The sequence below is a fragment of the Cydia pomonella genome, chromosome 8, assembly GCF_033807575.1.
Source record: "Cydia pomonella isolate Wapato2018A chromosome 8, ilCydPomo1, whole genome shotgun sequence".
Taxonomy (NCBI): domain Eukaryota; kingdom Metazoa; phylum Arthropoda; class Insecta; order Lepidoptera; family Tortricidae; genus Cydia; species Cydia pomonella.
The window spans coordinates 10398548-10408024 of record NC_084710.1 but is presented as its reverse complement, the minus strand read 5'-3'; the positions used below and the strand labels follow the sequence as shown (position 1 = coordinate 10408024).

The following is a 9477-nucleotide window of genomic DNA, read 5'->3' as shown; positions in this document are numbered from 1 at the left end:
CTAAATAAGCCTCTGATAAATATGGCCATGGTGTATGTTCCTAAGTATTAAGCAGTACACTTGCTGCATCACTACGCAAGGCGATTTTGTAGAAATGGAAAAGGTAAGTGACAACCATCCATGCTAACGTCGCGTTTAGTCATGTTTCTTCATAGCCGCTGAACGGTACAGTATTTAACCATATATATCATATAATTTATATACTCACAAGGACTTGAATCCTTTGATGAAAACGCATGAGGCCAGATGACCATATGGTACTACTATGTTTACTACCTAATTCAATTCAGCCGTGACCATTGAAAATAAAATCACGGTGCCTGAGTTAAATCGTGGGGCAATGTTTATCACACGCAAGTTAAGGTATCCGATTAATAAGCAAATGGATATGATATGATATAGCCTTGACCTTGACTTATAGACGCCATCTGTCATTGCCTAACCGTTTTTTAGCTTATTTTGCTAAAATTACCTACATGAATTCCGGTTTGGAACAACTCTCAACGTAAGGAAAAATACTTTAAGTATTTGTTCTGTTATGGAAGTGTCAAAATGCCGTGAGCTATTTTCAGTACTGCAGTATCCAGCTGAAAATAGGGTGTTGACCCGCCGATGATGTGGGCAAGTTGAATTGCGTCCAGTTCTATTACAGGCTTCATTCCGATGCATTTATACCTACTGATGGCCACGCGGTGCTGTCATACATATATTATGCAGCCGTATGTGTAGAGCCACGCCCTTCCTCGCAGTGGAATATTTCACTAGAGGCTGAGGTGAGATAAGAATTGTTTATCGTGGTTATATGCTGTAATGTTCAGTTGAAGAGTGACGTAATGCGATGATTGAAGCTATAGCTGATCTGGGTGGGTAGACGTGACAGTTGTTAACGCTCCGTAGCAAATACTGTCGTGCTAATATGGAATAGTGATAACAGATGACTACGCTACGCTACGGAGCGTTAGCTATTTGCACGTTGACTAAGCACTGTTACTTCAGCTGACAAATATACAGTTACGGTCATTAAAATCGGTCATTTTTGCTATATGGGAAAAGGTGATGTATATATACAATAGTCATGTTTGTAAACATAACTGTACCTAAAACAAAGAATAGATACAAAGAGCACATGTTGAAAGGATAGAAAGTTAAGGAGATATCAGATTTCAGCCTGTTGGCAAACAATAGTCTCATTTACCTGTGTTTAACGAAACAAAACAAGTTTTTATGTATAAGTTAATTTATTATGAATAGACAATGCACAGAAATAAAGTCGTTGCGACCTAAACACAGCTATAAATTCTTAACGTAATTGGAATGACCCATTAGTTAACTTTATTTCATATTTCTCTTTATGACTGGGAAGGTTTTTATATTTGGGAGGACATTATGTTAAAACTTAAGATATCATATTAAATTTTAATACATAATTGTCTGAGGAGTAAAGTTAGGACAGTTGCCCACAGTCGGAGATGGTGACCTTCTTGGAGGGCTTCCCGGACTGGGAGCCCAGGGCTTCAACTTGCTTGACAACATCCATGCCCTCAACCACGTTTCCAAAGACGACGTGTCTACCGTCCAACCAGGAAGTCTTCACCGTGGTGATGAAAAATTGGGATCCATTAGTGTTGGGACCAGCATTGGCCATGGACATGACACCAGGTCCGGTGTGCTTCAGGACGAAGTTTTCATCAGCGAATTTCTCACCGTAGATGGACTTTCCGCCAGTGCCATTGTGGTTTGTAAAATCGCCTCCTTGCAACATGAAGTTGGGGATGACGCGATGGAAGGTGGAGCCCTTGTAACCGAAGCCCCTCTCGCCGGTGCAAAGGGCTCGGAAGTTTTCACAAGTCTTGGGGGTGACATCTGTCCTCAACTGCAACAATTTAAACAACATTATAATTCGGTTACACTGTAAAATACACAAGTTCTAAAAATATTTAGGTAAACATTAACGAAGCCAAAACTTTCCTATCAAAAATGCCGCATCATTCTCAAACGACCAACATCTATCGAAAGTCTTAATGGAAATCTCAACTTGGAAGGTATCTAACAAAAACGGTATATATGACCTTCACACGATAGAGGTAATGGTCGACAAGGAATTAATTATGATGACTACATACCTATTATGGAGTGCTAAGTAGGTGTAAAAAATGTAACTAATACAATCATGTACTGGTATCAAAGTTTTCATGAATAGATTTCATTAAATAACAAGACAATGTAAGACATGTAACATAGTTTTATAAATTGACACTAAGCTGTAAGCTAAACGGCTTCCAGCTTCCAGAAAAAGCGTGGCCGGTCACGCCGGCCGGAAAAAAAATATTTAACTTACTTCGATAACAATACGTCCCATTGAACTGCCGTCGGCAGCAACATCCAAGAAAACTCGCGGTAGAGACATTTTCTTGTAGTTTAACGCAAACTACCTTAATTTCTCTCTTGGTATAACCACAATGGCGCACGGTACGACTGCGTCCCTCGTCAATGCCGGGCGGAAAAGGAATGCAGCATAGACAAAGTGAAGTGCTTAGCGCAAACGCTCTACACGCTTGTTCCACATATTAGGCTTAAGCTACACTTTCTGCTTTGTTATAAATAAAACAAATGTCTAATAGTTATAAGTTTAGTTACAACAAATCGTGAAAATGCAATGTATTATGCCATTTACTTTGGTTGAGCTTTTTCTTTTTTAAATAAATATTTATAAGTAATATAACTAGAATTTAAATGAAGCGTGGCATGTTAAAAATGAATATACATATACATATATATATATGTATATATATATATATATATATATATATATTTTATTAATCGTGTTTATGTTTTAAAATAATAAAAACCTATGAAAAAAATATGAAACCTGATACTGTACAATTCAAAAATTTTATATGTTGATTTTACCTTTCGTATGCCTTATCCCTTATACGTCTCACATGATTTGAACTTTAAATTACGATTTCAATATTATTCAAATAGCAAAATTTTAACATGGGCATACGAAGAGTTAAGTTTCACCATTAACCAATAAATATGGCCCTGGGCGTAAAAAGAGGTTGTTTCCGGTTTCCTCCATCCTATAACTATCCTATTAAAAAAAAACTACTACTCGGGGCGCGAAACGTGTTTGTATTGCAGTTGATATGCGTCAACCCATGTCAACCTGTCGCTGTGCCTGTCAGGCTGTCACTGTCACATAAGCAAGTAGTTGAACATTGTAAATTTTGTTTATTTTTTGCAATTTAAGCTTAACTCCTGTGCACATTTATAATACATATAATCAATGGTTGTATACATATATTTTAGGCCCTAGTCTTGCCAAGTATTATATCAAGTTAGTATAATTTGTTCTCGATAATTCGAAATCTTAAAAAGGTTATCTTTTTCGTCCTTATCATAATTTGTATGAGATGAATCTCTTATCAGCTTTGTGCCTTAATTGTCACGAGAATCATCGTTCTTGTACTGTAATAGTATTCGTATTTCGTTTCAGATATTATTTTTTTCATAAAATGAGTTTGGAATCTGTTAAATATGAAAGAGGAAAGCTGGAAATTTTGGACCAACTACTATTGCCCCTGCAGGCGAGATATATAAAAGTACAAGGTGTGGAAGATGGATGGAGGGTCATTAATAAAATGCAGGTAATTTGGCTAGAATATTAAACATGGTTGAAATACTAATATTATGTAATATGTATATTAAAATAGTAAAGCAACATTTAAAAAAACTTTGTTGATGTCTTACCTGGATTAACAGATTACATATGTTCTTTTATAGTCTACACATTGATATTACACAGGTCAGTGTTGATCAAATGTTAATTAGATTTGAAAATATTCCAATTTATTATTAATATTTTCAATTTTAATTAATGTTCAGCCAACACTGACACAGATGCTATATTTTATATTAGTCAAAATTTTCTACTAAGGAAATAAAAAAGTGTTATCATTGTTCCACTTGTAAATTCCACTAGGCATGTGATCTTTCAAATTTCGAGATAAGAAAACCTTATAGAGAATTTTCAGGGTTTCATATCCACTTTGTCAAATCCAGCACATGTCAAAATTAACAATTTCAGAGATGTTATGTGGAAGTAGTTAGTTAAAATATTTTAATTTACAGGTGCGTGGTGCACCTGCTATAGCAATTGTGGGTTGTCTATCATTAGCAGTTGAATTATTAAAAGACAACAGTTTGGACAAAAAGATAATGCGACAAGAGGTAATTTAATTTGTTTGTAAGATAGTCATTTATTATCCAAGTCCCATCTATTGAATATTAAACTTCATAGGTACATCAAGTCCTTGTTGTGTGCTCTTTTTTAGAGTTCCGACTGTTCATCTGTCACCATATCTCATGAACCGTGATAGTAAGACAGTTGAAATTTTCACAGATGATTTATTGCTGTTGCCGCTATAACAACAAATACTAAAAAGTACGGAACTCTCAGTAGACGACTCTGACTCGCACTTGTCCGTTTTTTTAACACATTCACTGCCGGGAACCCACCAGGTGGGCGCTCGTGAACTTTGTTCAGATGCCAGACAACCCGCTGGGCGGGTTGTTTTGTACGCAGCTATAGACCACTGGTTTCTGGGGTAGTGCGCCGTTTTTTGTCTGGCAGTGAATGTGTTAACTTTAATATACTTTGATGGAGTCTAATATTTATAGTCAATATTTTGTAGAAGGCAATTGTGACTTATGTGAGATTTTGACTGTATGTACATTCATAGCTGGATTAGTATCTCGTTAAAATAATAAATATAAAAGTACTATTTATAAACCAGCACTTACAGGACTCAACTTTCAGTTACATTTGACAAATTGCCATGTGTACCGGAGATCGTAATTAGTATTTGAAGTTGGCACCATTTCTACTTGCAGATTGAAGGTAAACTGAACTACCTGGTGTCCGCACGACCAACAGCTGTTAATATTAAACTGGCAGCCGATGAGCTTATAAATTTAGCTAATAGTCTGAGTGCCAATGAAGATGTTTCGCCTGAGGAATTTAAAGAGAAGTTGGTATACAAATTAAGTATTATAAAAATGAGTGAAGCTCTTATATTCTTTAATTATTTCTTTGACCACCAAAGACGTCGACTGACGCGCGTGGTTCCAGCCAAATATCAACCTCTATGCATACCGACAAAGTTCACGATGAGGCGCTGCACACGAGAGGCGTGACATTCAGAGGGTGTTTTGTCTAAACATGTTATATAATTGACACGGTAAAATCTCAGTAATCTGGCACTTCGATAGTTCGGTACACCCAGTAATCCAGCACTAAAATAGGGGTACAAGTGACCAAATTAACTGTGTGTGTTCATATTATCACTCTTGAATATATTTATAAATGCCTATAATTCAGATAACAGTATAATTTTCTTTGAATTTAAGACATTAGTTTATTGCTTCAAAATATTAAAAAACACATTCCTATAATAAGATTTACTCAACTACCAGTAATCCGAATTTTTCAGTAATCCGGCTTTCTTGTGTCAGCATTAGTGCTGGAATTGTGAGATTGTACTGTAGTTTCCCTAGTATTTATAAAAAAAAAGTATATTTATTTCAAGAATTTGGCATTACAGGAGAAGAGTACAATGATCCCAATATATGAACATGTTTAATATTTGAACAACTTTATATCAACAAGAAACTTGTCTAATTTTACATGTCGTCGTGATGTGAATTTTTTGTCTTTGAAATGTCATAAAATTTTACAACTTACATTGATCCAATATAGAGGTGATTTTTTATTTCACTCAAATTGTAATATTTTTTACAGTACATAATATGGTGCTACTTTCTGGCACGCGTGAGCAATTTCCGTGCATATGGCGAAACTTTAATGAGCCATATGTCAATTGTAAAACGTTGTATGATTCAGGTCGTGTTTTAATTTATCACCAGTCGTTGCGAATGTTCTATTTTCTGCACTTGTATCGTAAATAACTATTTAAATAATACCAATTTAAATAATTGTTTAAATTGTCTATACGACTTTTTATTTTTTATTATTATTAAAAGTTTTAAACCTTCACATTAATATTTATATGCCCAAGTAGTATTAAGTATCAATATCGCTTATCCCGACATTACTTCACTGTAGGTAATATCACCACACCACACGCTGACTTTGAACAGCAGAGCTCGTAAAGCAATTGTTAAACAATAGATCTACTTTATGTTGTCTTTGTGCCGTTTCAAGTGGAATCCCGCCATGGTATATGAAATGGGCCGTACAATATGCTTAGTATTTTGGTTTAATTTACAGATTCATCTGCAGCATAGAAAGTATGCTTAGCAAAGATATAGAGGACAACAAAGCCATAGGCAAATATGGCTCTGAGGCTATTTTGAAGAATATCGAAGGCGAGGGTTCCGTGCGAGTGCTCACGCATTGCAACACGGGCTCGCTCGCCACGGCGGGGTACGGCACGGCGCTGGGCGTCATACGGTCGCTTCATAAATCCAAAAGATTAGGTGAGGTATAATACAATCCACAGTACATTACTGAATTTACTACAGAGGCCGGATAATTCGTGGACCTAACACCTAACGGAGTTAATGTCGCTAACACAAGACTGTAACTCCAAAACACGCCGATTTATCTCGTATTTACGTGCTCGCGTACACATTCACAATTCAAAGTCCGACCGGTTATTCAAGTAATTATGTGTGCGTGCGAAGTTACAGCTCCGACTTAGCGACATGGTGTTCTTGTACTCTACGTTCACGGCCTCCACGGGGAAATTAAGGATTGGTTGTCAGAATTTGATTTGAGATATGGGGTATATTAATACGCAAAATAAATCCCATAGGTAAATAGTTATGACCCAAATACCAATAACGTAAAATTTTATGCACTCGTTTGGGAGCTACTGGGATGGATCTGCTCAGCGACGATGTCCTACTTGTCCTAGGTGTTGTATTATACAAATAATAGAAAGGTACATACTGGTAGGTTTTTTTAATAGGTACATACTTTTTAGTAATCATGCTCAAAAGTTACTCAGGTCTTTGTTTTTCATCAATTTTCTTAAATAAGTCGACTGAAATATAATTTTCAGAGCGCGTGTACTGCACTGAAACCCGGCCGTACAACCAAGGCGCCCGGCTCACGGCCTACGAGCTGGTGCACGAGAAGATCCCGTCCACCCTCATCGTGGACAGCATGGTGGCCGCGCTGATGCGCTCCAGGAAAATCAATGCGGTCGTTGTTGGGGCTGACAGGGTATGTACCTACACTGTTAACTGAGCATTAGTTCAAAAATGAAACTTCTCTCAAATGTGCAATTTTATGTGATTTATAAATTGTTTCTACTTAGTATAACGAGCTGTTTCGATCATAAAAAATGTCCCAAGTTGCTATTGTGCTACTATATTTCCTTAACTTAGAAATTTCGAATTTATACGAATTTATTTTTCTGTTGGGATGGATTTTATATACCAGCCTCTAAACCACCAAGACCCGGCCGCACCACCAAGGAGCTCAGCTCAGGATCTACATGAGGTTCACCCAAGTCAAGTTTCACTTCCACTTAGCTGATAACAAATTTGATCTACTTTACATTATTTGTTTTTTTTTTCAGGTCGCTGCCAACGGGGACACCGTAAACAAAATCGGCACGTACCAAATAGCGATCCTGGCGAAACACCACGACGTGCCGTTCTACGTCGCGGCGCCGTTCACCTCCGTGGACCTGGCGCTGGCGTCCGGCGAGCGGATCAAGATCGAGGAGCGCCCGGACAGGGAAATGACACATATTGGAGAACATCGGATTGCTGCGCCAGGTTACTATATTTTTATGATATTCTTTATCATAACGAGAAAATGGGCAACTGTTTATCGTGTGGCGTACTAATCATTTTTTGCCATGCTGTCGCAGACTTCTTGCGATACGCGTTCTAATCCTCTCCATAAAATTTGAAAGATAATTTAATTAATGTTCACTAAAACAGTTTTGATGGGTGTATTCATAAACATTATATCTCTATGAACCCATAGTTGCCTGAAAATAAAGATTTTTCATTTCATTTTCATCTCATTTCATATCAATTTCAATGCTTTATTCGTTCATCACAGGTACATAAATAGGTGGTAACTCAGTATTATAAGGAACAGCTATGATATGCCTTTTGGCATAAGAAATAACTTCTTATTATCTAACTATATACATATACAATATTTTATTTATATTATTTACATGGGTAATGAGCTAATGAGATTGGCATATGCAAAAATAATTTAATAAGTCAATTCATATATATATATATTTAATTTATTTAGGAAACAAACAGTCTCCTATTAATATATTTAAGCTTAAGTGATAACACTGATAACAAACAGACCTTTAGTTCCATTGAAAATAAAAGAATACATAGTAAATTACAGATCGAAACAGGGAAGGTGTTAGGCATGTGTCGTTCATTATTTAGGTTTAGGTATTTTTATCTACAATATCTACATCACATTATAACCAACTTGCCTTTTTGCAGGAATCAACTGTTGGAACCCCTCCTTCGACCTCACACCGGCTAACCTTATTACGGGAATTATCACAGAAAAGGGAGTGTTTCCGCCTGACAGAATAAAGGAGTATAAATAAACCGAAATCAGATCCCTAATTCAGTGCCTTCAATTTACCAATTAAGGAAAGTAATTTATACAACATTTATACATAATTATTATATATGTATAACCTTTGTAGCTATTGTGTATTTTACTAGCCATCAGCTGAAGCATGCTATCAATCAACAAATTACATGCTTTTTATGAATAATCTAAAAATATTGTCGTTATAATCAAGCCTATTATTGCTCAAAATATCCAATAATATATTAAAATATTAAGAAACTACTACAGGCGACATTGTTTGATCACTATTTAATAAAGCAATCGTAATTACTGGATTTTCTAATTTGACATCCTTATCCATTCCATGCCATATATGTTCTATACGGCTTTGTTTACCATGTGATGTAATGGTGCTCCCACATCGGCTGTTATAAAATGTTATTGTAACATTATGTGACAGGGACAACATCCACAACATGATAGTACTGATCATACGTACGCCTATCAGTAACAGCTTTTACTACTAAATTAAGTAAGGTTTTGTGAAGCATTTTACAGAAGAGAAAAAACTATATCCATCCCTTTTAAGGGGCGATAATACTAGCACAGCGAAAAAACAGTAAGATTCTCTCTGACTATACACCAATGAGAAAGGATCCTGGCCAAACTATATATTCCATGTTATCCTAATATCCCACAAACATATAACTCATGGTCACCCATATTAGAAAGGGATGCAACGGCCCACTTTGACTTCTCACGTGGATACACTTTTTTTTTTTGGCCAGTGTACACTATCCGGATTATTTTCTGGATCCGTGGTATTGATAGTGTTTGTAAAACGTAGTGATTATATGTTCTTTGAGTGTTTGATTATGCTG

The 9477-nt window shown here is 36.2% G+C and overlaps 2 protein-coding genes across 5 annotated transcripts; one reads left to right on the top strand and one right to left on the bottom strand.

The window, feature by feature from the left end:
• Positions 1-1219: 1219 nt before the first annotated feature.
• On the bottom strand, positions 1220-2511 carry LOC133520541 (peptidyl-prolyl cis-trans isomerase-like). The gene is made up of 2 exons (XM_061855020.1): positions 2339-2511; positions 1220-1873 (listed from the first exon to the last, which is right to left on the bottom strand). The coding sequence occupies exons 1-2, from the start codon at positions 2405-2407 to the stop codon at positions 1445-1447; spliced, it is 498 nt and encodes a 165-aa protein (XP_061711004.1). The 5' UTR covers positions 2408-2511; the 3' UTR covers positions 1220-1444.
• Positions 2512-3101: 590 nt separating this feature from the next.
• Positions 3102-8926, top strand: LOC133520539 (methylthioribose-1-phosphate isomerase). 4 transcript variants are annotated; one of them, XM_061855018.1, is made up of 8 exons: positions 3102-3210; positions 3500-3650; positions 4135-4233; positions 4897-5033; positions 6293-6501; positions 7089-7252; positions 7611-7812; positions 8518-8926. In XM_061855018.1, the coding sequence occupies exons 2-8, from the start codon at positions 3519-3521 to the stop codon at positions 8625-8627; spliced, it is 1053 nt and encodes a 350-aa protein (XP_061711002.1). In that variant the 5' UTR covers positions 3102-3210; positions 3500-3518; the 3' UTR covers positions 8628-8926. The 4 variants fall into 4 exon arrangements, with proteins under 4 accessions (XP_061711002.1, XP_061710999.1, XP_061711000.1 ...); XM_061855015.1 differs by having other exon boundaries at positions 3108-3340; XM_061855016.1 differs by having other exon boundaries at positions 3116-3223.
• Positions 8927-9477: the final 551 nt, after the last annotated feature.